The sequence below is a fragment of the Lissotriton helveticus genome, chromosome 6 (assembly GCF_964261635.1).
Source record: "Lissotriton helveticus chromosome 6, aLisHel1.1, whole genome shotgun sequence".
NCBI classification, from domain to species: Eukaryota; Metazoa; Chordata; class Amphibia; order Caudata; family Salamandridae; genus Lissotriton; species Lissotriton helveticus.
Window position 1 is genome coordinate 710,932,679 of NC_136067.1, and position 26,509 is coordinate 710,959,187.

The 26,509-nt window shown below is 42.2% G+C and overlaps 1 protein-coding gene across 1 annotated transcript in view; it reads left to right on the forward strand.

Annotated features, from left to right (window-relative positions):
• The window catches only part of ORC3 (origin recognition complex subunit 3), a 308,070-nt gene that overhangs the window by 253,133 nt on the left and 28,428 nt on the right, over window positions 1–26,509 (forward strand). The window contains exons 16-17 of the mRNA XM_078648189.1: window positions 18,415–18,512; window positions 24,570–24,711. Coding sequence (XP_078504315.1) covers window positions 18,415–18,512; window positions 24,570–24,711 — 240 coding nt within the window. The remainder of the gene's footprint in view (window positions 1–18,414; window positions 18,513–24,569; window positions 24,712–26,509) is intronic.

The following is a 26,509-nucleotide window of genomic DNA, read 5'->3' on the forward strand; positions in this document are numbered from 1 at the left end:
CGATTCTGTTCTGAAGTGCTTCCTTCCTGGATAGTCTGATAAGCTTGTGGTGGGCCACAGGAGCTATTTTGAAGTTGTCATGGTCAGTCATGGCTTTGGAGTTCCTCCACAGTTTTTTGAGTCATCTGCAGGTGCGTCTAGAGTCTTGTCATTCAGTGCAAAAACAGCTGGCTTTCTTGGCGTGGGGCTGGATAGTTTGTTTGAGGTTGCCAATGGTGTTGGCACAGTTGGTGGTCCAGTTGTGTAGCATGTGGTCGGCGGTGATGAGGTCATTGACTGTTGTGGTGGGAGCAGAGCTGCTGAGGGCGGTGGCAAGCTGGTCATTGGAGATCTTGTTCCTGTTTGTGTGTTGGAGCTGATGTGGGTGTTTGCGGGGTATACAACCTTTACAACGCAACTTTTACAACGACCTACCATTACCACGCAATTTTTACAACGCAGGATCCATTACAACGCATACCATTACAACGCATGTATTTACAACGCAGGTACCTTTACAACGCATACCATTACAACGTAAGTATTGGTAAGTATATCATTTTATCAAAAATATTATAAGTTTGGGTTTTTGGGTAAAGGGGTATTTTTAGGGTTCAGGGTCAGTTTTGGGTTTTTGGGCAAAGGGGTATTTTTAGGGTTCAGGGTCAGTTTTGGGTTTTTGGGTAAAGGGGTATTTTTAGGGTTCAGGGTCAGTTTTGGGTTTTTGGGTAAAGGGGTATTTTTAGGGTTCAGGGTCAGTTTTCAGTTTTTGGGTAAAGGAGTATTTTTAGGGTTCAGGGTCAGTTTTCAGTTTTTGGTTAAAGGGGTATTTTTAGGGTTCAGGGTCAGTTTTCAGTTTTTGGGTAAAGGGGTATTTTTAGGGTTCAGGGTCGGGTATTTTTAGGGTTCAGGGTCAGTTTTCAGTTTTTGGGTAAAGGGGTATTTTTAGGGTTCAGGGTCAGTTTTCAGTTTTTGGGTAAAGGGGTATTTTTAGGGTTCAGGGTCAGTTTTCAGTTTTTGGGTAAAGGGGTATTTTTAGGGTTCAGGGTCAGTTTTCAGTTTTTGGGTAAAGGGGTATTTTTAGGGTTCAGGGTCAGTTTTGGGTTTTTGGGAAAAGGGGTATTTTTAGGGTTCAGGGTCAGTTTTGGGTTTTTGGGTAAAAGGGTATTTTTAGGGTTTAGGGTCAGTTTTGGGTTTTTGGGTAAAGGGGTATTTTTAGGGTTCAGGGTCAGTTTTGGGTTTTTGGATAAAGGGGTATTTTTAGGGTTCAGGGTCAGTTTTGGGTTTTTGGGTAAAGGGGTATTTTTAGGGTTTAGGGTCAGTTTTGGGATTTTAGGTAAAGGGGTACAGGGTAAAAATTAAGTACAATTAAATTTAAATTACATTAAATTAAATTGATTAAATAAAATAAAATAAAATAAAATAAATTAAATTAAATAAAATTAATTAAATTAAATTATATTAATTTTAATTAATTTACATTTAAAAAAATATTATAAACGTACCAATACTTACGTTGTAATGGTATGCGTTGTAAAGGTACCTGCGTTGTAAATACATGCGTTGTAATGGTACTTCGTTGTAATGGATCCTGCGTTGTAAAAATTGCGTGGTAATGGTAGGCGTTGTAAAAGTATGCGTTGTAACGTCATACATCCGTTTGCGGGGACTGTTGGATTTGAAGGTGAAGTGAACACAGAGGTGGTAAGTCCATGGGAGGTCAGAGGTGTGGCTGAAGGTGATGGAGTTCCGGGCTGTGAAAATGAGATTGAGGATGTGACCAGCTGAGTGCTTTGGTTCGGGCACGATCTGCTTGAGTCCGACAGTGTCGAGGTTGTCCAGGGTGGCTGCGGAGTTGGGGTCCAAGCGGTTATCGAGGTGGAAGTTGAGGTTTCCTAGTAGTGTGAAGTTGATGGAGGTGATGGCATGCGGCGTGATGATGTCTGTGATGGAGTCAGAGAAAGGAGCGCGGTGTCCAGGGGATCTGTAGATGAGGGTGCCTTGGAGGGTGTAGGACGGGTTGGTCTGGATCTTGAAATGGAGGTGTTCCATTAGGTCTGTGGGCCATCGGAAAAGGTGCTCAGCCGCAGACTGGTCTTGTGAGCGATGGCGATGCCTCTTTATGCTGTATGATTGGAAAGGCTAAATAGTAAAAAACATGTGTCTCCCTTTTGTACTAAAATAGGACTGCTACACTTAAGGTTGCATAAATCTGTGATCCATTTAATGTCTGGGAAGGTATATGTATGCTATATATATCAGCGTAAGACACCATCTTAACCCCATGGCTCTGGATAACATCGGCCAATGGGCGCAGGTAAAGATTTAAAAGAGCCACTCCCCTCTGCAACGGGATAACGTGCAAGGTATATGGCTTCTGGATGACCTGACACCAGCGTTTATGAAGGAAGTCTGCAATCCTATCAAAGGCTCGACCCCTAATACCCTGTGCCCACAATTGATCCAGTAACACAGTATGCAAGACGGTATCGAAGGCTGCGCTGAGATGTAGCATAATGAGTGCCACAGATTTCCCTTCATCAGCCACCTTGAGTAGTGACTCTGTGGCCAGAAGTAACCCTGGGCGTAGTTTGCGAAGTAGCGCTACGCATAGCTACGCGAAGTGCTCTTCGCACTACGGGAACTGGGCGTAGCACTACGCGAACTGCGTAATACCCTGCTCGCACTGTGCAAGATGCCGTTTTCAATGATTGCACAGTGCGGACAAGCATCCCGCACTGTGCAATAATTGAAAACGGCATCTTGCACAGTGCGAGCTGTAATTTTCTGCCGCTCGAGGAGAATTTTACTGGAGCAGCAGCTTTCTCAACGCGCACTGGTAGTTTCTCATCTCGAGCGGTCGCAAGCAAACGCGACCACTCGCAATGAGAAACCTGACCTCCCAGCGTTGAGAATCTCGCTGGGAGGTTTATTTTCCACGCTCGCAATCGGCAACTTGATAATGCTGATCGTGAACGAGGAAAAAGTCTCGCCAGGATGTAATTTTGCTTGCTCGCGGTCGCCAACTTGACGTTGAGGACCGCGAGCAAGCAAAAAATGACCGCTACGCTAAGCTACGCTACGCGTGTTCGCACTGTGCTATGTGCAGTTCGCGTAGTGCGCAGTTGCGCTAACTTCACAAACTACGCAAGTGTAGCGTAGTGCTTTGCCCAGGGTTAACCAGAAGTAGGGCCGATTCTGTACTATACTGAGGCCTAAAGCCTGATTGGGTCTCGTGCAGGATTAGCTTCTCAGTGATGAACTCTGTAAATTGTGAGTTGATGTGCCTTTCCGCCAGTTTAGCCGCAAAAGGTAGGAGAGAAATGGAGCAAAAGTTCTCTGGTTTAGAGGGATCTAGAGAAGGTTTTTTTTAGGAGAGGGATCACCATGGCCTGTTTCCACTCAACCGGGAGTCGGCCGGCCTCAAACGACATGTTGAGTACCGCACACAGTCTGGGTGCCAATGCGGGCATCCCCAGTTTCGAGAAAGCTGGAGGAGCTGGGTCCAGTGGCAAGCCAGATTTATTTTAGTCACTAGAGAATCTGTTTTTACACTGAGATGCTCTCAATCTTGAAAGCGTCATTGAGGAGAGGTTCAGAGTTCCTCATGGATGGACGGTCAGAGTTCTTGATAGCACCCAGAAAGGAGGCGTATATCGCTGAGATTTTAGCTGAAAAAAATATGGGCCATCTTATTGCAGCAGCTTCGGCTAGAGTCCATGCCCGCAGATATCGTATCAAGGGAGGTGAGGATTTCACAATTCTAAAGATCTCCCGCGGGGCGTTTTAGACTGCATTGATCTTTTGTGAGTAGAAAACCATCCGCGGCACCCTGATTTTTTTAATGGTATTCTTTTAGCAAACATAGGTAAAACTCTTTGTTTTGCAAACCGTATTACATCCGCCATTTACGGTCTAAACGTTTGCAAGATATTTTAGTTTGTGCGAGGTCCTCTGTGTACCAGCCTGCTGAGGATCTGGACTGTGGAGAATTAAATGTTCTGCACGGTGCTATCCTATCTAGTGCCACCCCTAACCATGTTGTAACTTGCAGGTTGGTGGCCTGTGGGCAATATTCTAGGCAGGGAGGACTATGATTCAGGGCAGAGGTAAGTGCCTCCTGACTGATTCTAGTCCAGTTTTGAATTTTGAGGTGGGGGGCCTGGGTGGGTTAAGGTAGGTAGTGGGTATCCAGAATCTGGAAGGGGATAGCATAGTGATCGTACCAGGAGATAGGAAACAGGGTGTCGACTTTCACCAGCTCCGGGTTAGCAAAAAAGGGGTCAAGGATGTGCCCCCGGATGTGGGTGGGTGCATGAACCAACTGTGAGAGCTTGAGCCACTTTCAGTCTTCCATTAAATCTACTGCAGTGTAGACAGGCTGCAGTGTAGCTGATTCTTGTGTATAACTGCCTGCCCACCCCCTCTCCCCAGATGACTATCCAGTCTGGTTATTACATAGCCCCTAGGAAAGGCGTCTACAATGTCTAGGGCGGACTGTGCATGTAGTCATGTTTCTACTAGGAAAAGGGCAGTCATCTGTCCCTCCACAATCAGGTCTGCAATTTAAATCTGTGCTTAGGGAGGGAGCGACAATTTAATAGGAAAAATTGGCCTTTCTTAGGGTTGTCAGGGGAGTTTACCATTATTGGGCATAGCATAAAGGAGCTTCTCTTGCAGGAATTTTGTCCCAGCTCCACCTGAACCAAATGCAGGCAGATGGTGTTGCGCTCGTGGTTTAGAGTGTGTAGCTTGTTCGCAGAATATAGCATCAGACTTGGCCTGCAACCGTCTAGGTTTCTGGCCCCTGGTGCCGTCCTGGCAAGGACGAGCGCAGACAGGCTTTCCTTTGGTGCGCCAGCCTTCACTATATATAGCCTGCGTGACTAGAGCTCTGCAGGATAAGATGGCATCCTCGCTCCACCCTACGCCTGCCCAGAGGACCGAAAATTACAGAGTGAATTCGGAAAGAGAGCCACTAGCCTCAATCACGGGCAAGACAACCCCCCCAAACCCCTCACCCCCTTCCCCCCTGTAGCCTCCCAGTAAGCAGAATGCTCTTAGTTTGCAGACAATGTCAAATTCAATGGAAAACCTAGGAATTGATGGACTAGATTTACTGTTCCTACTCCAATGTAAGCAACAGTAGGGAAAGCGTTGGATTTCACAAAAGTTACATATACCATTCCAATACAGTCATTAAAAAAATGTAAATACGTACAAATATAAAATGATTAACCATAGTTAAACTAGAAAATATATATTGTATACATTTAAATAAAATGCACACTTTATTATAAATATACAAAATAAACATATAATTCAATGAAATATTTAAATAAACATACGTAGAATTCACTTCTCTCACTACTACTGAAAAAACCACAAACACCAAGAAGATAAATGAAAAAATAAATAAAACAATAATTAAATTTAAATAAATTAAACATATAAAAATAATAAATAAAATATACACTTGCTGATATATATCACTAATTATTTCTTGCAGTCTAAATAAAATTGTTTTCATTTTAAATATTCATTGAAAAAAATCTGATTTGTGAATTACATATTTAAATAAAAAATAAAGAAAGAAAACTATTTTCATTGAAATAATGTCTCACCCAATTCCCCTACAAACTGATATGCTGCTAATCATACTATACAAAATATGATTTAAAATCTGAAATTAAACCCAAATAAATGAAAGAACAATCAAACAATTAAAACATTACATATTAACCATTATTATATTGATTTTACCTTACATTACTTAACATTAAAATATAATTAGTTAAAATGTAATTAACCTCCCACCATATTCCCCTAAGAACACAATATCATCCTACTAAATTATAAACTATTTAACAGAGGTATTTGTAGGTCGCACATTAACTCTTAGGTACCTCAACACTAACCGATGTTTGTTACCCAACAGTACTCATTTTACTGACCTTAGAAGGTTGAAAGCCTTAGTGGACCCGCCGGGATTTGAACCTAGGGACATGAAATTGAACACAGGGCCCTGCAGTGGACACATTAATCCACTGAGCCACCAGACCCATCTAATTGCCTTTTAAAAATTAAATTGACATTTAAAATGGCAAACTATGTTTAAAAAAAGACATTTTCACTAATATTATAAGTATTACCTACTGGCGGTCGCCAGTAGGTATATATAGTTAGGATTTTTTCTCTATGGGTTTTTTGAAAATTCTATGTCTAATAACTTTGGCGTTTGTGGACGGAATTGGCTGAAATTTTCAGGAAAATGGCACATTTTGTTTCTGAGCAGCCCCTGAAAATTTGGGGGGGTTCCGTCAAGGGGGGGCCGAGAAAAAAGGGGGGTCCCAAAACGTGTTTTTAACATTGAGTTTTCCATAGGGCGGTTGGCCTCACTTTTAGCCCGAACGGCTGAATGGATTTGCACGAAACTTGGCAAAATTGTAGGGACTGGTAGCCCGATGTGCCTTTTGTAGGTCTCAATATATGTGCTACAGTGGATTTTGAGAAATTAACGTTTAAAAAAAGATATATATCTGTAACAGCGGACCGGGCAGCGCTCCAGTACGCGTACTTTTCGCGCAACGGAGCTTTGTGAAGCGAAGCTGATTGGTTCTCCGGCGTCTGTAAACATTCCAAACAGTCCGTAGCGGCCGCCATCTTGTCTCTCGGTAGGATCGAGAGAGAAGAGGAGGCCAAAGCGAAGGGGCAAATGACCATAAGGGGGCATAGTAGATCCTCGCTGACCCCCTAGGTTTGATGTGGAGGTTTTAAAAGGGCCCCGCGGGGCAAAAAAAAAAAAAAATAATAATAATCGAACGGCTGAATGGATTTGCACGAAACTTGGTAAAATATTAGGGACTGGTAGCCCGATGTGCCTTTGCTAGGTCTCAATATATGTGCTCCAGTGGATTTTGAGAAATTAACGTTCAAAAAAAGATATATATCTGTAACAGCGCTCCGCTTCGCGTAACTGAGGTTTGCGAAGCTGATTGGTCATTCTGTCACTGGGCTATAGTTGGGCTACATCTGGCTGATATTTGGGCTACATTTGTTTTTTTTGTCTCTGGCGGCCATCTTTGGGCTACATTGGGCTACATTGGGCTTCATTGGGCTTCATTGGGCTACATTGGGCTACATTTGGGCTCCAACATATATATAGGCCAATGTAGCCCAATATATATTTTTCAAAGTTAATTTTCGTAAAAACCACTGGAGCATATATCTTGAGACATAGCAAAGGCACATCGGGCTACCAGTCCCTACAATTTTGCCAAGTTTCGTGGAAATCCATTCAGCCGTTCGAGCTAAAAGTGAGTCCAACCGCCCTATGGAAATGAAGGAAATGAATGGGTAATTTGTATAGCTCATCGCAAACTAGGAATGGTAAAGAATCGCTATTTATTCCTTAAAGTTCGCTATTTAGGAAATGCAAAAAACTTTGATGATACATATGGCGGTTCATCTCTAACAAGATAAGAAGCATAGGGATAGATTTATGATGACTGGCGCATCACCAGGGATGTGTTAGTCAATCTGTGCCGCTGTTCCGTCACCTATGGTGTGCTGCATTTACAATGCGGCGCATCATGGGGCAAAAACAGCACAGATGCGTGATGTATCTGTGCCGTAAAGGTGGCGCATTGCTGGAGTTGTATCGCAAGTGTGATGAAGCTCCAGCAAGGGTCGGGGGTGCCCCTGTCGCAGGGTTTCTGTTCTCACACAGAACTGTGGACAGAGGATTGGAACCTCGGCGAATTAGGGTGTCCCAAAACTCACCTTAGTAATCAAAAACCCCTTAGCAAGCTAGGTACAGTGTCACATTGGATATAACAAACTCTCAATGTTTAGACAATCCAGAATATGAACTTATAGTACCTCAGGATACGTGGAACTCATGAACAGTCGGTCGTTATATATTTCTTAGAAACCAGAACATGGAGTTAAGAAGAACACATGTGTATTTGAAATGTTTATTTACTAATGCCGTCTTCTCAGGCGTAGTATCTTAGATAATACAAGTACACATATTATCAGTAGCAAAATTACCAGCATAGTTACTAGTACATAAAAAGCGAATGGTGACAGTATGTTAACATGCTGTAAATGAATAAGAGTTAGCAACACTTATAAGCAGCCGCGGGCCGTGGAGGGAGTCACCCTCCCTAATACACATATTATATTATTTGCTAAGAAGGTCTCTTTGTGTTGGTTTAGGGCGTGCCCATACTTTAGTGTCTTAGATTTGAAGGAATCACATCAGCATACACCAGCTCTCTCTTCATGTGAACCGCATCAACTGTTGTGTATGTGTGTTCGGCAAAGCAATATAAAACCCGCCTCATGCCCAGAATTGGCAGAAGTTGCACTTATGTTATGAGTATGAAGTCGTGGAGATCAGACCTCATAACAATTCTGTATCGTGTTGTTCTTGAAACTTCAGCACTCGCTGTACAGATATAGTTTAACAAGCAAAGCAGATAGTAGAGCAATAACATATTATTCTCATGTAAACCACGATGAACTACTAGGTTGAAAGCTAAAGCAACAACTAAGTGTCGTGTGCAGAAGTTGCAAAAAAGGAAAAATGGCGTTTAAACCGGTAATGAGCCCATGCTAACTTAACACGGTGTAAAGATATCCAGGACCTAGATGACACCTCCCCATGATCCGGAAACGAACTGAATAAGATAATAGAAGTGCCATCTCATGAGAGCAGATTGCAAGGTTATATGTGGACGGTCCGCAAGGTAAAGCATTAAAAACTAGGAAAATTTAATGCTAAAGAAAAATAAAACAGCCAAGTACTTTATCGAGTCTTAAGCCAATAGGCAAGCTAAATAATAAAAACTTGACAAATAAGTCAATGAATTGTCAATGAAATGCTAGTACTCAGCATATCAAACATGAAAAAGGTCTATGACATAACTGTGTATGCAAAATAAGCTGCAACAGCCTCCAATAGGAAGTCACCGTCTTCATCCGAAAAGAGTTCAGCCATCCAATTTAAAAGCGGAAAAGAACATACGTGCTCTCCCAGCACCGGATCCTCTATCACCATCAGAGGACAGCTCGGTGGGTTTTCAAGAAAGCTCTGTTCCAAGAAAGACTGTTGCCGCCAGTAAATTCCAGGGACCAATTAGTCCATGCATCAATGCCACAGCCATAATCCTTTCGCCAGGACAAACCAACTCGTGAGTAATGATAGGAGTCATCAGCTGATTAAAGTCGACGTCAGGAGAAACCGGTCCGCAGAGACACAAATCAATGGCCCAATCGAAATCACAGGTCAGGCAGTGAAATACAGGCTGGACACAGGTGAAGTAGGAGAATCGAAAAGATAATCCATATGCCGTGCTTAATATCGCCAACGGCATTGTGCCATAATATTCTAGCATGCGATTGCGGAACAGTGTCAGCAGCTGCAGGGCGGGAGCTTGCACAGGAGGGACATCCATATTTAAAAATGTAAAAAAGCACAAGAGCGTCCGCTGGTAATGCAAGTAAAAATGGGAATCCACGAAGCAGAGTGGAAAAAATAGAATGAAAGAAAGCAGGGATGACTCCAAAGATTTTCTCAAATGAAGTCACGAGACCACTGGTAACAACTTTAAAAAAGTGCGCCAGGGCCTTTGTGGAGGACGCGTTAAAGATAGTCCGAACCATCTTGCTGAAATGGAAAGGCAAATCTGTATTGAAAAGGGTCTGCACCTCTGTACGGGTGTTCGCTATGTGAAGCACGAAAGTTTCACGGGCCGAACTCAAGGCCACCTCTCTCTGAGACAAAAGAGCTCTTATTCTTGCCATGCCGTTGAAATCTGCTCCCAAGGTTGGTATTTGTGGCCAGATTGAAAACTCCCTATGTTCATGTGTGGGAGGAAATAGAACATTTCTGCAGCAAATAACCCGTTCACTTACTGTTACGATAAAAGGAATACTTTTAATTAACCCAGAACAATCTTCATTATTGAGCATCAAATAACTACCATTTTCCAACAACTTGAACGTGGGGATGATAGCAGGAACTGGCGTGCCTTGCAACACGCAAGCCATATTTGGTCGGTGTTTGTTGCATGAACCGTGTAACTGTATGTGCCTACACATTAGTGAATGATCTGGCGTCTCAGTGCATTCCTCTCCATTCAGATAAACTTCTTGATCATCTTTGAAACATCTGTATGTGTATGGAAGCGACCAGACCTCATGAAGAAAAGCACTACCTAAAGGTTCATAACGACCTATTGGTATATATTTCATACAATTTGAAAACTTATATAAAGCAAAAGGCAGCGTTATTAAACCGTGGATAAGGCACGTTGCCAAAAAACCCGCAATCCTCTGCTGATGATGTCACTGAGCATGTCATGAATGATGTAATATGTGACATCATCAGCAGTGGATTACGGGTAATAGTATCTCTAGTTTACTCCCTTATAGCTGTCTTTCTTTTAACATAAGTGTCTGTTTCCTTCCCTTATACTTACTGTTCTTTTTTTTTTTTTTTTTTTTTTTGGTTCACTTCCGGTTCGCGTACCGGCGAGCGAACTGGGAAGCGAACTACGAGAAATAGAGGTTGGCACAGTTCCAAATATTGTACCAATTTTTTAATAACGGGGAGGTAGTTCTGAAAAGAACTTTTTTTTTTATTGTTTTTGTTGTTTTATATTTTTTTTATTATTTTTCTGAACATTTTTTTACTTTTTTTGAATTTTTCTGAACAGTTTTATATTTTTTGGGGGTTTTCTTGGAGGGGGCAATGAAAACGATTCATTGTAAAGGGCTCAACAGGAGCAACAAAACAAAAAAAAAGTATTTATTATTTTGGGCGTTTCGTACAAACTTGCATATGATAGTCAATAACTCTGTTGATCAGAGTGATGCTTCTTTCTCCGTAGCAAATGAATCCATCGCAATATACGCAGACGTGTTTTACTTCACCAAATCTCATTTGTATATTTGGCACCATCTCCCTGCCCTCTGGTCCCGTTACTTCCGGTACAACAGATCTTCTGGCCATAATAGGGAGATTATCTAGGTCGTTCCGAAACTGTGCAGCACTGTAGTTGTTAGGATGCCACCTAGTCATATGGCGATGCATTGTGTAGTTTCCGAAACTGTATTTTTTCTCGGTCCCTCTGGACAGTCTATCTTGACATATAAGGCAAGTTACGTATCTTGCATTTACTTTTTTCTGATCTTTGGGAATTTTAAAAAATTGCCAAATGAAGTTTTCTTTCCGGTGAGACGTCCTGGGCTCCTCATGCAAAAACTGCCTCTCTTCGTGCTCGTCGTCCTGTTCCTCTTCTTCCTCTTCTTGTTGAATTATAACTTGAGCAGGTGGTCCACTCTTCCTTGGATGTGGTGGAGGTGGTGGGGAAGCACCAGCTGAAGCTACTAAAGAAGCCATTGCTCACTGGTAACAAAGGGTCTTTCGCTCACAATGATGAAAGTCAGAGTGAGGAAAGAAGGAGGGATTTTCATCATTTGGGAAAAACAAGAGTTCTCAACCAATGAAAAGTGTTCATTTTAGATTATATGACCTAGTCTTACATCATTAGGAAACCAAAAGTGAAATGAACCAATGAAAAGTGTTATTACCAAGTCACATGACCTGCTGTGTTTACGTTAAGCGCTTTGCAGGGCCTCCCGGTTTGCTTCCAGAAACCTGCGCTTTGCGACTCGCTTCGCGTACCAGTTCGCTAACGTAGCACGTCATATGACGTATCACGCGACAACGTGAAACGTCATGCGGACGGGAGGCGTCACGATGTTGTTTTCTAACGCGGCAGTTGCGGTAAAGAAACGTTTACCGGCTCGCGGTCTATTTCGCGGCATCAAGGTCAGCTAACGGGAAGCTTCCCGATTCGCGAAGCGGGAACGAAGATAAAAAAATATTTTAAAAAAAAATTATTCATAAACATATAAAATATATTTTTGGATTTAAAGAAGAATACATTTTACAGCTACAGATATTAGCTGTTAAAAAACCAATGAAATTCACTGAAAAAACCATAGGTTATAGACCATATATAGTTAGGAATTAGCATTTACAAAACCTTGAAAATTCACTGAAAAAACCATAGGTTATAGACCATATATAGTTAGGAATTAGCATTTACAAAACCTTATTTTACTCACACAAAACCATTGAAATTCCATATATAGTTAGTTGCACTAACTATATATCGCGCACCCGCAATCCACTGCTGATGATGTCACATATTACATCATTCATGACATGGTCAGTGACATCACTGATGACATCACTGATGACATCTCAAATGACATCACTGATGACATCACTGATGACATCTCATTTGACATCAATGACCACATCACTGATGATATCATTCATGTGACAATACAATGCATCTCCTCACATTTTAATATAACCTCTGTTTCACCCAGTGTTAAATACAGAGTATAATTTTTGAAACCATTGACACACCAATACTAGTTACTACATACGCACTCACTGATTCCTATGTCTACACACACATTCACTCATTCACCCATACAATCATTCATACATACAATCACTCATCTTTACAACACTATCATATGCACTCATACACCTATACAGACACTCACAGTCTGCCACTCATCCATGGAGTTACTCACACACCTAGTCAGTCCTGTAAAGAATCAATGACACTTCCATTTTCTTGTCTATACAGTTAAACATAGAGCACCTTACATTTTCAAACATATACTAACACATACTTACCTTCTTATACAATCATTGATACAAGTACACATTGATCTGCACAGAGTCACACACCTCCCAGCCAGCCACACACACACTCAGTCTCCCATACAAATACTTGGACAATCAATCAGTAACCCATATAGTTAATCATATAGCTACTGATCAACACATGCAGCAGTTTACAGAACAACAGACATAATGATGCACAAATTAAGACAGTTTAGTCACTAACCCATGCACTCAGTGAGACACATTTAATCACTCACTCATACATTCAGTCATGCACCTACTAAATCCTTTGTCCAGACACTTATACTTCCACTCATTCTTCAATATGTAAGACACATTTTAACTTTACAGAAACATACAGTCACTGGATGTTGTCATCAGTGATGTCATCAGTGATGTCATCAGTGATGTCATTTGAGATGTCATCAGTGATGTCATCAGTGATGTCACTGACCATGTCATGAATGATGTAATATGTGACATCATCAGCAGTGGATTGCGGTGCGCGATATATAGTTAGTGCAACTAACTATATATGGAATTTCAATGGTTTTGTGTGAGTAAAATAAGGTTTTGTAAATGCTAATTCCTAACTATATATGGTCTATAACCTATGGTTTTTTCAGTGAATTTTCAAGGTTTTGTAAATGCTAATTCCTAACTATATATGGTCTATAACCTATGGTTTTTTCAGTGAATATATATATATATATATATATATATATATATATATATATATATATATATATATATATATATATATATATAAATGTTTAATACAAGTATACTAACGAGCACAATATTAATTACAACAATTGTCTTCATTGCCACCATATTGTATACAATAAAACCTGCATTCTTAATTTTGATATTATGTTCCATATATTTTTGCAGTGGTGATATTTTTGACAACATGTTTATGTCACATGATATTTTGCAATCAATATTTGTTTCATTCACCATATTTAACATGTACCCATTTTGAAAATGTCCCTTTTCTCATGAAAAGTGTAGTTACAGAACTATTAGTCATTTTCTCTACTTCGGCACAAAGGGAACACAAACCTAATTGCAGAATGAGGAGCTTATTGTTGAGCCCCTTGATACACTTTTGCCCCGCCGTTGCATCACTTTTTGTGAGGCTGCAGTGGCATAAATAATGCGCCATGTTGCACCATATTTACAAAGTGATGCATCAGGTATAATGTATGTAGGGTGGGCGTTCCCCCACAAAAAGCCTTGTAGGAGTGGCACAGTGATATTTATCAGATTTCACTGTGCCACTTCTAGGACCCTACTGCGTCACAACCTTACGCCTGCCTCATCACAGGCATAAGGGTGACGCAGTGCAATGGGAATTAGCTTCCCCCATGCATTGCTGGAGTTGCATCATGCTCACGACAACTCCAGCAATGCGTGGGTTTTGTGCAGACAGATACATCAGAATTCCTGACGTATCTGTCATTCCTTGCAATATGGTATGCCGTACAATAAAAGCAAAAAACAGTTGATGGACAGAATGTAGAACAATGTCATACATTCACCCCAGTACAAGGATCTGGGCCTAAATCCATCGTTTTTTTGCACTCCACACCACCCTGGGTTAGACACTGGCTATATGCAAATCAGCTCTGACCCTGTGCCTCATGGGAACAGTCCAGTCCGAACTACCAAGCCATGTCTTTCCCAGACCAGAATCAAGCATCCAAGGACCGGTTTCTGGCCATCAGCCTTCTTCAGCCTGGATAGCTTGACTCCAGTGGTGTGGGGAGCCTGGGACTCACGTCTGAGCATACCCAGCCCACTCGGGGTGAAAATTGCAAAAAACACAGTTGATGGACAGAATGTAGAACAATGTCATACATTCACCCCAGTACAAGGATCTGGGCCTAAATCCATCGTTTTTCTGCACTCCACACCACCCTGGGTTAGACACTGGCTATATGCAAATCAGCTCTGACCCTGTGCCTCATGGGAACAGTCCAGTCCGAACTACCAAGCCATGTTTTTCCCAGACCGGAATCAACCGGTCTTTGGATGCTTGATTCTGGGGAAGGAATGTGGACGACCTCGAGACAACGCACCTGCGCGCCTTAAGAGGTATCTGGACCTATGAATATTTCCGGCAGCCCTCGCAGCAACCCCGTGCACACGCCTAATCCCTGCTGATGAGCGTTAATGAACGCGAAACACGTGTCCAGGGATGGCAAGCACACCAGTGAACACCCTCAAGACTCAACACTCGGGTAGAAGCGCACCCGCTGATACCGACTACATCGACCATCATGCTCCGGGGTCACACGCTGATGGGACGAGCAGTGTGCGACCTCATTCGTACATATATATATATATATATATATATATATATATATATATATATATCCTCTATTTTTAACATTGCGGCGGGTGGAGCTTCAAGCTGCACCCACCGCAATGTTAACAATGCATGCACAGCATTTGCGTGCACAAAGCGGCAGGCACCGTGCGGTGCCTGCCGCTTTAAGCACGCAAATGCAGGGGGGTACCATAGGTACCCCCCATGTGCAACCCCCACCCCCCCTTCACCCAGGGGGCCCGCAACGGGCCCCCGGAGATAAGGTCCGTATGCTTTTCCACGGCGGAAAAGCCGCCGTGGAAAAGCATACTTTTTACTCCATCCTAATATGGCTGGCGGTGTCTGATAGACACCGCCAGCCATGTTACAGCTTATCCGCCGCGGTTGTAAGTCAACCGTGGCGGAAAAGCGGCGGACTGAAACCAGGACCCACCAGCCTTCCTAATGTGGCGGTGGGTCTTTGGTGGGTCCGCAGAGGATTTTCCGCATCCTCCGGGCCGGCGGTGGCTTCCGCCGGCCCGGAGGATGCGGAAAATCCTCCATCATAATGAGCCCCTATGTCTGTGGGGACCTGGGCATGTCTATAATCACACATTCTCTTTAACAACCACGGTATTACTATAGTCACAAACCATCTCTGTGGGGACTTGAGCGTTCCTGTATTTACAGGCAAGCTCTATTTTGGCTTGAGCATAATCAGCTTCGCATTCCCTGTATGGGGCTTTGTGAATACTAATAAGTAGTAAAGTTAGACTTTTGGTCTAAGTTTACATTGTTGAAACTGAAAAGTAGAAAAGTTATATTTTTTGTCTAAGTTTAACATTGTGAATTTTGCCCTATTTTAATGAGGACTTAAACACAGTCATCTTCATGAACTATATCTGTGGGGACTTAAACATCGCTATAATAATACACTATCTTTGTGACAGCTTGAAAAAACTATAATAAAACACCATCCTTGTGGGAACTTGAACATCACTATAAAACATATAATCTCTGTGGGGGCTTGAGCATTCCTGTAATTAAACACAAGCTCTGTTTTGACTTGAAGCAGTAGGGGGTGTCAGGAGGCACAGGGTTAAGACTGATTTGCATATAGCTGGGTATGAACTAGGGTGACAAAGTGAGCTAAGCAACGATGATGGATTCAACCCAGATCTGTGACTGGGGGTGAGTGACTGAAACATTTCAGCACTCCGTCCATAATCTCCTTGTGTTTCATTTGTTCGTCCTAAGTTGGCAGGGTAGGCCCAGATGTGGGGTCCTTGATCACTTTGCCACTGGATTCAAGCTAGTGGTTGATGAGGGGTGTTAACCTGAAACTGGTTGCAGGATGCTTGTTTACAGTCTCGGGAAGACCTGGCTTGGCAGTTTGGGTTGGACTGTTCCCAATGAGGCACAGGGTCAACACTGATTTGCATATAGCTGGGTCAGAACTGGGGTGGTGAAGTGAGCTAAAGAACAAGGAAGGATTTAACCCAGATCCGTGACTTGGAGTGAGTGACTAAAATGTTTCAGCACTCCGTCCATCATCTCCTTGTGTTTGCTTCGACTTGATCAGCTTAACATTCTCTGTATGGGGCTTGGTGAACATTGAAAAGAAGTAAAGTTAGACTCCTGGTCTAAATTTACCTTTGTGAATCGGGCCCTATTTTAATGAGGACTTAAACACAATCACCTTCATGCACTATCTCTGTGGGGACTTAAACAACACTGTAATTACACACTATCTCTGTGGGGACTTAAACATCACAATAATAACACACCATCTCTATGGGGACTTGAACATCTCTATGATAACCCACCATCTTTGTGGGGACTTGAACAATACTGTAATAACACACTATCTCTGTGGGGACTTGAACATCACTATAATAACACACCATCTCTGTGGGGACTTGAACATCATTATGATAGCACACCATCTTTGTGGGGACTTGAACAACACTATAATAACACACTATCACTGCGGGGACTTGAGCATTCTTATATTTACACACAGCCAAGGTGTGGACTTGAACATCATTAGCTTCAAGCTATTTATAATGGAATTTAAGCTTTGAATGTACACACTATTTCTATGGAGACTTAAACACAATGATCTTCACTTACTATCTCTGTGGGGACTTGAAAATCTATTTTGGCAAAAATGTAAGCAGCTAATTAAGCCCTGGGTTCCACTTGACCATATTCCTTAATTCCACATGTTAGTTCCCTTATCTCCTAAGATTGTATGCACTAATAAATAGGGTAAATATAGCATTAAGACTCTTTCTTTAAGCATGATATAATATTTTTCGGCACATTAACATACTCTGTCTTAAATATATACACCTAGTATATATGCAGCAATTCATATATGAATATAATATAATGTTGCTTGTGTATATTGTTGATAAAATAAACATTTAGCCATGTGCCTTTGACTGTATTCAATCACAACTAGTGTTAGGGACTAGGTCCCCACAAGGATGGTAGCACATGTTCAAGTCCCCACAAGGATGGTGCTGTGCGCACGATTAAATAACAATATATTTGCAAATTTGAAGCAGGATCCTGTATCCTGAATTTTTTCTAAACATTTCTCTGTTATTAGTGTGTTGTAAAAACATTGGGAAAGGTTAGTCCCCACAAGGCTGGTATTCACACATAGTCCCCACAAGGATGGTAACGTGTGTGTGTGTGTGTGTGTGTGTGTGTGTGTGTGTGTGTGTGTGTGTGTGTGTGTGTGTGTGTGTGTGTGTGTGTGTGTGTGTGTGTGTGTGTGTGTGTGTGTGTGTGTGTGTGTGTGTGTGTGTGTGTGTGTGTGTGTGTGTGTGTGTGTGTGGCGTGTGTGTGTGTGTGTGTGTGTGTGTGTGTCGCGTGTGTCGCGTGTGTCGCGTGTGTGTCGCGTGTGTGTCGCGTGTGTGTCGCTCTCTCTCTCTATATATGTGTGCGTGCACATGCTTTTTGTCGGGTTTGCTTTTTTCACATTTTCAACCACAGCATAGTAAAGTGTGAGCAATGGCATTTTAATTGTGCACATCCTCTCAGAAAGCAGTACCCTTCAGTATCAGGGCGGCTGTCAGTTCTATGTTGGTTTGTCATTGCCAGGGGATTTATTTGCCTTATATACACATTTTGTAACTTATTTTAAAATTATACAGTATTTTTCGATATCTAAATTTTAAAGCATTTTGTTATCAGTAAACTTTGTTTTTATTTTGTGGTTGTTATTAGCGTGTAATAATGTCTCATCAATCAGTGAGAAAACACTGACATATAGCCAAGTTCTTTTGGCTTTGCTAATGGTTGTTTTATTGATGCATCTTGACGTTCTTTAGAAAGCAAGAAGGAGATTATTCTGAAAAGTTGTATCTTGTGTTTTTTACTTTTACAGACGTTGTTGGAGTTGAAAGATTCGAGGAGGTCGCGGAAGCTTAGCCGGTTTGAGGCCCAACGGCATGAAGTAGTGGACTTTATAGACAGTTTAGTGAGGTATTATTTTTGCAATCGCCAATTGATTTCTTAAATGGCACCTGCATGACAAATTTTATTTTTTATACATCATTTCAAAATCGTAATCAGGAGTAAAATTAAGATGTGAAGAAATTATGCAAACATGCTGGTACAAGCTGGGCAAGGTAAACATGATCCTTTTATGTGAAATGTAGGCAGTAATGCAAATAAGAAACTTCAATAAATTAGAATGTAACGCATGGGTGTTTAATATGAAACCTTTATTCATTTTATTTTTGGCAAAGTGTGGGTTAGCTGATAGGCCATTACAAGGAATTTTTAGTACAAATTGAATTATCAAGGTAGCCTACAGTAAATAAGATTCTATCTTTAATCATAATATTTTAGAGAATAAATGCACTCATATGCACCGACAAGATATTTACAGGTCGCATTGTCAAGTAATTTTGTGTAAGCTGTTAAAAATACTCTCAATGGCTGGGTGTGTCAAAGTCATCAGATAAATCGAAGTCCCACTCAGAAAGGAAGCACAAGAAAGCAAAACTGCACTCAACACTGTCCTTCCACTCTTTGTTAAAAGAGAAGTAGCAGGTAGTCAAGGTGCCAATCGTTCTTCCTCCCAATCCCAGCTTGAAGAGCTAATTCTGCAATTGATCTCATTGCGCTCTGAGTGCCTCAGACTGTCAGCGACTCCGTAGCAAATCAATGCCTTTAAGGAGGGGATGCTGTGTATTTTTGGCACTCTTCTGGATCAGTCCAGTGCGCCTCCCCACCTCTAGGATCTGCAGGGTCCTCACTTTGGATCACCGCAGGCAGATCTATCCTCTGTGTCATCTGAGCCCCTCAAACTCACTTTTAGTTTTGAAAAGCCTCTGGTGTGGATTTTCATTCCAACTTCAAGATCGCGCTGGGTCCTCTTTCATTGATGCTGCGTCTGACATTGCCGGAGGGGATCCGGTGCCAAATCTAATATCTGATCCCAACCGAATTAATCTCGACCCCAGCTGGGTTTGAGATCTAAATCCTCCATCACACCTGGTTCCTAGGCAACCAGATTCTGACAATATACATCCACTATCACGGAGCTATCCTCCCTGGGTACATTGTTTCTTTTATTTCGATTCAGATCAAAGTTTTCCTCTGGACAATGGCAATAGGGATGATGGTGATGATTTACTCCCATATTATGATGATGACAGTTTATATATTGTCCTACATTGGGCCAATGGGCTTGATTCTTCCTCAGATACAGGATTGTTGTCTCCCATTGGGCTCCCAACAGAAGAGAGTGATTCTTTACTGAAGTAATTTGATGTGCTGTAGAGGTCCTAGATGTACAAATGCCTGCTGTGGAGGTTAAGTTAAAATGAATTTTCCTATGTAAGCCCTGCAGCTTGGGCCTGCTTCCTGAGCTCTTACTTCCATTCAATGAAGCCCTAACTGATACTCTGGGCACCTGGTCTAAGCCTTGCTCTTGCCCACTAGTGGACAGCGACGGGCTAGATGCCACAGACCAGCTCCAGGCAACCCTGATTTTCTGATGCATCATCCGCTCCAGAGAATCAAGGGGACCAAACATCCACCAGCATGGTGAACCCCAATTCCTTCCCTACAACCCAGACCTTCCCAAACAAAGGGTTAAAAAAGATTAAGGCATTTGGAAAGAAATGTTCTCCTCTGGCAGCTTGGCCTTGAAGTTGGTGAATACAATTTTCTTACAAGGCCGATAACACATGCCCGCTGAGACATAGCCAGCGATATCTCCTGAAAGAATTTAGGGCCTCATTGGCTCAAACCTTTCTGGATGGTCAGGTTGTGACCAAATGCATAATTTGTGCTGGCTTGGATATGACAGATTGTTTAGGCAAGCAGTAGGCACTAGTGTGGTGCTCCATCTCCATGTATGCGTGTGCGGTCCGCAGTTTTTTCTAGAGATGTCCATGCCGTTGATGGATCCTCTTTATTTGATGATAACGCTGATTTTGCCTTAGAATGCTTCAAGGAAAGTCAGGCCACAGTGCATTCCTTGGGCCTTGTGAGTTGGGTGGGTACACACTGGAGGGGAAAGGAAGACACTCCCTTTCATTTCAAAAGACTGCTCTTTGATTCAATGATAGTCACAAGGAAGGGGTTCTGGACACATCTGGAGATGGGGCTGGTAAAAGAATCCTAAAGAGTAGGGCTGGGAGTCTAGGATTAAACTTTTGATGCACATATCACTGTGGTTGACCTGCAGGTTTGAACTCTGGTCACTCACATGAATTATGTTGCGGAAAATCTGTTTCGGAGTCGTGCCTACTGTGATGGACCTCTTTCATGAAGTAAGATGAAAAGTAGAAATGCCCACTTAAAAAAAAAAAGAACCCTAAAAAGAAACTTCAGAGACCCAGAACCTAAATCACAATTGAACTATAAGAGGGAGCGCTTAAGTCGCAAAAATGTATAATCTTTCAAGCAGGCTGTGTGAGAAGGGGAACGTCTGCACAGCTTCTGTCTGTGACCAGGACTAGGGGAGCAAGGCCTGCTAGTTACGCTTCTAGGAGACTGTACATCACGGAGGCAAACCAAGGCGCCTACCCTGGAGTAGCTGCCTGCTTGCCAAGACCACTATGCCCAATGAGGAAGAGGAGACTTGAGGAGCAAGGTCCAGTGGGAGCCCTACCATGAGGACTTCCTGTGTGAGGATTCGACTGAGCACCGATTGGGCCATTGGCTGTGTACAAGATTGTTCCGGCGACCCCGTATGCCAAGAGAGGGCTGCCTAAGACTGAGCCGTGTGTTGAGCTATGTGCCGGTCTTGCTATGCCTGTACCACTGTGCTGTGGTGACCCTTAATGCCAAAGGAGCTACCGGTAAAGTTACTTCTTCAAGGAGGGCCAAGACTTGTGACTGTCTGGGCTGGTGCTCATGTTCTGGGAGAGCCTGTGCCCGTATAACCCCATATCAGAGCAACCCCGTATGTCTGCAAAGTATTAGACTTGCACTGTGAGGAGAACTGCCCACTACTCACCATAGACACTTTTAACTAGGTTCCTAAAAGAGCAAAAGGAGAACTCTCGAGTATCACCTAATAGTTTGCATTCCCTTATGCAACCACCAGTGAATGGGGAATACATTTGAACTCGTTACACAAAGGAGGGTGGGAGAGGGATTCCTCTGACAACTAGTAGAGCGCCTACCTCAAGGGGGATTGTGTTGTTGCATTTGAATGCCGCATTTCTTTGCATGTCTGGAGTTCTAAATAAAATAGGACTTTTTCTTATAAAAGCAAATATTTGGCTGGACATTGATTAATTGTTCATACTGTTTTCACTCTGAGTTATGAGTCAAGTTCACTGACCTGTATCTACATCCTCCCATGAGAGCCTTGGCTGCTCAACCACAGCTACAACTGAGAGTCAAGTGCAGAAAGGGTACTTGTTCCAGTTGAACAGGATCAATAGTACGGGATCAATAGTAGGTTGAGGCCCTGGACATCAGGAGTAACAGGCTTCAACCACCATTGTTGGGCCTAGTATCCCCTGCATGTCCCATAGCCCTCTAAAAGGGGTTCAGGCTGCCTGGTAATGTCTAATTTGATATTCTTTTTTTTTTTTGCTTCCATTTTTTATTTAAAGGTGGTGATTAGTAACATTAGTGGGAATTTGATGTGAATTAAAGTTCATAAGGGAGCAGTGTTTTGCCATTTCCATTGGCTATTAAAGTGAACATTCTGCATAATGTTACGAAGCGTCCACAGATTTCTTAGAGTGCTTTTCCTGCTAGAAATTTGCATAGCTGCTCATGGAAATCATCCCATGCCTTTGTTGAGAGTTCATATTTAGGTTCCGATAACAGTACCCATTCTAGATTTTATTTTGTACTGTTTTGAAATGCAAGGTATAGAAGTGAAGAGAGTAAATCACCCTTATATTTCAGCACAGGTGACCTAGCTGGACTAGAGGTAATTTGGGGCCTTGTGTACTAATTATTCATTATAGGATGCACAGATAGCGCAATTTAGCAGTGAAAGAATAGCAGAGGTATGTCATGTAGGTAACTGGATTTGGCCTTCAACAACTTGATGCAAAACATGTGCCCTTTATCTTCACAACATACTTGATACCTACCTGTTGAACTGGCCCCCTTCTGCAGGCTCAGCCCAAAATATATTCCCTTCTCTCCTCCCGTTTTGCTGAATTTGTTTTTGTTGGCTCTAGGACTCTGTACACTTTACCACTGCTAACCAGTGCTAATGTGCTTGTCCTCTCCCCTTTAAACATGGTAAAATTGGCTCGCAGCCAGTTTTCCCATTTAATTTACTTATAATTCACTAGTAAAGTGGTAGTATTGGTACTCAGGCCTGTAAATTAAATGATGCTAATGGGCCTGCAGCATGTATTCTGCCACCCACTTAAGTAACCCTTTAAAACCGGTCTCAGGCCTGCCATTGCAGCCTGTGTGTGCAGTTTTAAACTGCTATTTCGACCTGGCAAAATAAACCTTTTGCAAGGCCTAACCCTTCCTTTTTAATACACATAAGTGATTCCTATGGTAGGCCCTAAACAACCCATAGGGCTGGGTGTGTTGTATTTAAAATGTTGGACATATACTTTTAAGTGTTACATAACCTGTAGTGAAACACTCTCAAATTTGTTTTTCACTATTACAAGGCCTACCTCTCCCTTAACATTGGGTTACCTTATTACTTTTAATAAGTGATAACTTTTGGTTAGGTGCAGTTAGACAGGTTGAGTTGGTGTCTAAAGAATTGGAATTTAAAGCCCTCTTTAATGGTGAAGTCAGATTCTGAGTCCCAATTCTGAAAATGCATGTATTAGAAAGGTGGCATTTTCTTGTCCTAACCATTTGGTGCCTGCAGCCTGTTCCTGGGTCACATGACTATGTGTGGTTGGGGTGTCTGAGTGGTGGCAGGATGGGCCATCATAGAGTTGATTTAGCCCTGTTCAGTCACTCATCATAGTTTCCGATACTGGAAGCCTACTAAACTGGCATAATAAGGCGAGTCCTGGGCTTCCCCTGAGAAATTAGGAATTTCAAGGGAATTGGTAATTCATGATCAGAGTCTGGTTATTCCTCATTCTACCCTGGAAATTCACCTTGAGACTTTGACTGCAGAAAATCTACAGCTCCTGTAATAGGGTAGTATTGAGAATTACCAATCCCAGCAGAATTACCTCAGTACTCGTTAGGGGGCTTTAATGTGCTTGCTCTTCTAACAAATTTAACTGGGTCTGCCGCTTCCTGTGTAGCCTTAAAGTATTAGAGTTGAGACAGTTTAAGGACTACATCTATTTGTTATCTAAGCGTGTTTCCCTCCAGGAAGTACCTCTCAGAATGCTATTTATATGTGAACATAAGTGCGTGGGAAAGATTGTATTGAGCAGTGGCGGCCCCTCCCTCATGGTGGAGGAGCTTTAGTCCCCCCCCCCCGCAAGTGGCCTCAAAATTTGAAAAATAAGACAATAAAAAAACTGGTTTATTATAGTTTTATTTTTCCTTTCCTGTCACGTCTTATGGGTGGGGCCATCGCTTGGGGGCCAGTCACAGGAGGAGTGGTGGCACTGCACTCCGTGTGCATGACGATTTGGCCAGCTGTCTCAGGACGGCCAAACTGTCATGCGCACTGACGTCTTCCCCAACCTAAGCTGCATTGAAGGGTGGAGAGAATAACTGATGTAGGCTCCTAGTCCCCTTTGGAGCAGAAAATAAGCCAGTTCTGGCCAATCCCAGCATTTCTCTCATGCATAAGAGAAGCGCTGGGATTGGCCGCACGGGAGGCGGGGAGCCTCAGCAGAAAGGAGAAGAATAGCGAAAAGGTAAGTTCTTTTTTTTCTTTATCTTTGTCCCCCCACTTTGTACCCCTCCCCGCCCCGTTGTCATGAGAGCAGCCGCTACTGTAACAGAGGCTTTCCCTGTTGTGTGAAACACTGAATTACTAGGTCTCTTAACCTAACATCTGTTTAAAGCCCTAATGCAAGAAAGACAAGGCAGAAAATGTAGGTAATTGACAGTCTAGGCAGTAGAAAGACTACAAGGTAGTTAATGCACTGGTGTTAACTCCTTCTCTTCCAGGAAGTACCTCGCTCCACCAGAGATGCAGACTTTGTACGAAGTGATGTATTTTAGTGGCGCTGCTACCCTTCGCAGGCACCTAAATGCTGCTCCCCGAATCGCACTTCACACAGCTCTTAACAATCCCTATTCCTACTTGAAGGTAATGGAACAGACCATCTTTTTCTTTCGTTGAATAGCGGGTGGGGTTGATAATGACTCGTGTTACAAACAAGTTCATCATCATTCATACAACTCACCACAAACATGTATGGTGGACTCTTTGAATCATCCACTGCATGTTCATTTCCAAGACTGCAGTGGAGATGCTGATGCAGTGTCCCAACTCTTACGTAGTGTGTTGCATGGACATCAGCTGCGAACCTTGATGGGCTAGACTGCAAAGATGGTTCTTTCAGCCCTCCTGAAAAGATCCAGTTTGTACAATGGTGGTGTTCTGATTGAAACCAAAACACAATGAAATTACATTACCAAACTAGACAAGCAAAAGCCTGCACAGTGCACTGCACATATCTTGATCATGACTAGTACAATGTTTGTGATTAAAAGTACACACTGAATGCATGGTTTACCAGAAATTTATCTTTCACTTCACTTTTAGATCAGCATTTAAAATCACCTAGTTTTAGTGTCGCACCTCTCAGCATGAATTGTTAGTTTTATTTGTGTTTCTCTACCTTCCTGGAAAAATCCAAGCTTTTTTAACTAGAAAGCATGTGAATTATTTTTCTTGTTAAAACAATATCCACTGTTCAGTCACATTTCTTGCCACAGTTTGATGTGACCAACTAATCCTCACCAGCATGTCGCCAGTTTTGCCATTTTACCATTACAGTGATGCTTTCATTTATTTATTTGTTTACATTTCTTTACCATTAAAACAACAATACAGAGCAAGAAGATAATACATCCTTAGAAGAAGGGGAAAAAGACTTACAAAAATGTCATGTACTTGGTGAACACCCAAGTGTACTGACAGCACATATCGAATAATATGCACGTGGTATGTTGAGGTAGTTTGGTATAGGGGTAATCATTCCGAGCATAAGGAATGATAACTAGTATTCAACAGCATTTAACATTCTCAAGTTGGGAGCACCACATTAACGAGGCCTGGTGTCAGATGGAGTACTAGTGTACTGATAACCTCCTCTAGTTTTCGGTCTTTCCTAATTCTGCTCTTAACGATTGACTTTGCCTGACACCATTCCATGAATGTGCATCTGCGCTTGGGACCTCATCTAGACATTTGATCACTGTGGGGTGTTTTGTTAGGACTGTAGGCGGTGCCTGCACTTGTTTTCTGATTTTATCCCATTTGGGCAGGTGGGTCTTGGTATCGTGGTATACCTAATTTCCTAGAGATTCTTTCAGCATGTCGGCGATCAACACCCAGAATTTGTAAACCTTTGGGCACTCCCAAGAAGTTTGAAGTGTTTTCTCCCACATAGTTTTTCAAAGCTGTACAGATGATGCATCTGGTGCTTAGTAATTTCTATGAAAAAAAAAGTTTCATTAAATATTGGACAACATCTAACAGAACATGTTAGACAGAACTATTACAACAAACCTCAAATATTCTATATAGATGGTTCTCACCAAGCTCTTAAGTCACAACTAGAATAGCACACAAGGAAAACCATTGTCTATAAACACAAAACCACATTACACCTAAAATATACACCAAAGACAATTTGTATTAAACCTAATGATATTACTAGTTGAGAAGAAGACTCCAGTCTTTTGATTGATCTGGGCATGAAGGTACCTGTATCCTGGCATCCTGCAAGTCCATATTAATGGCAATACAGCGCTGTATAATACCTATTAAGGTGATATAACTTAGCAGGTAGAGGAAGGTTGACATTCTTGTACTATTTGAAGCAGATTTGTGAACAAACTACTGTGTTCACAAGCTCCTTAATACAATACTTATTGGA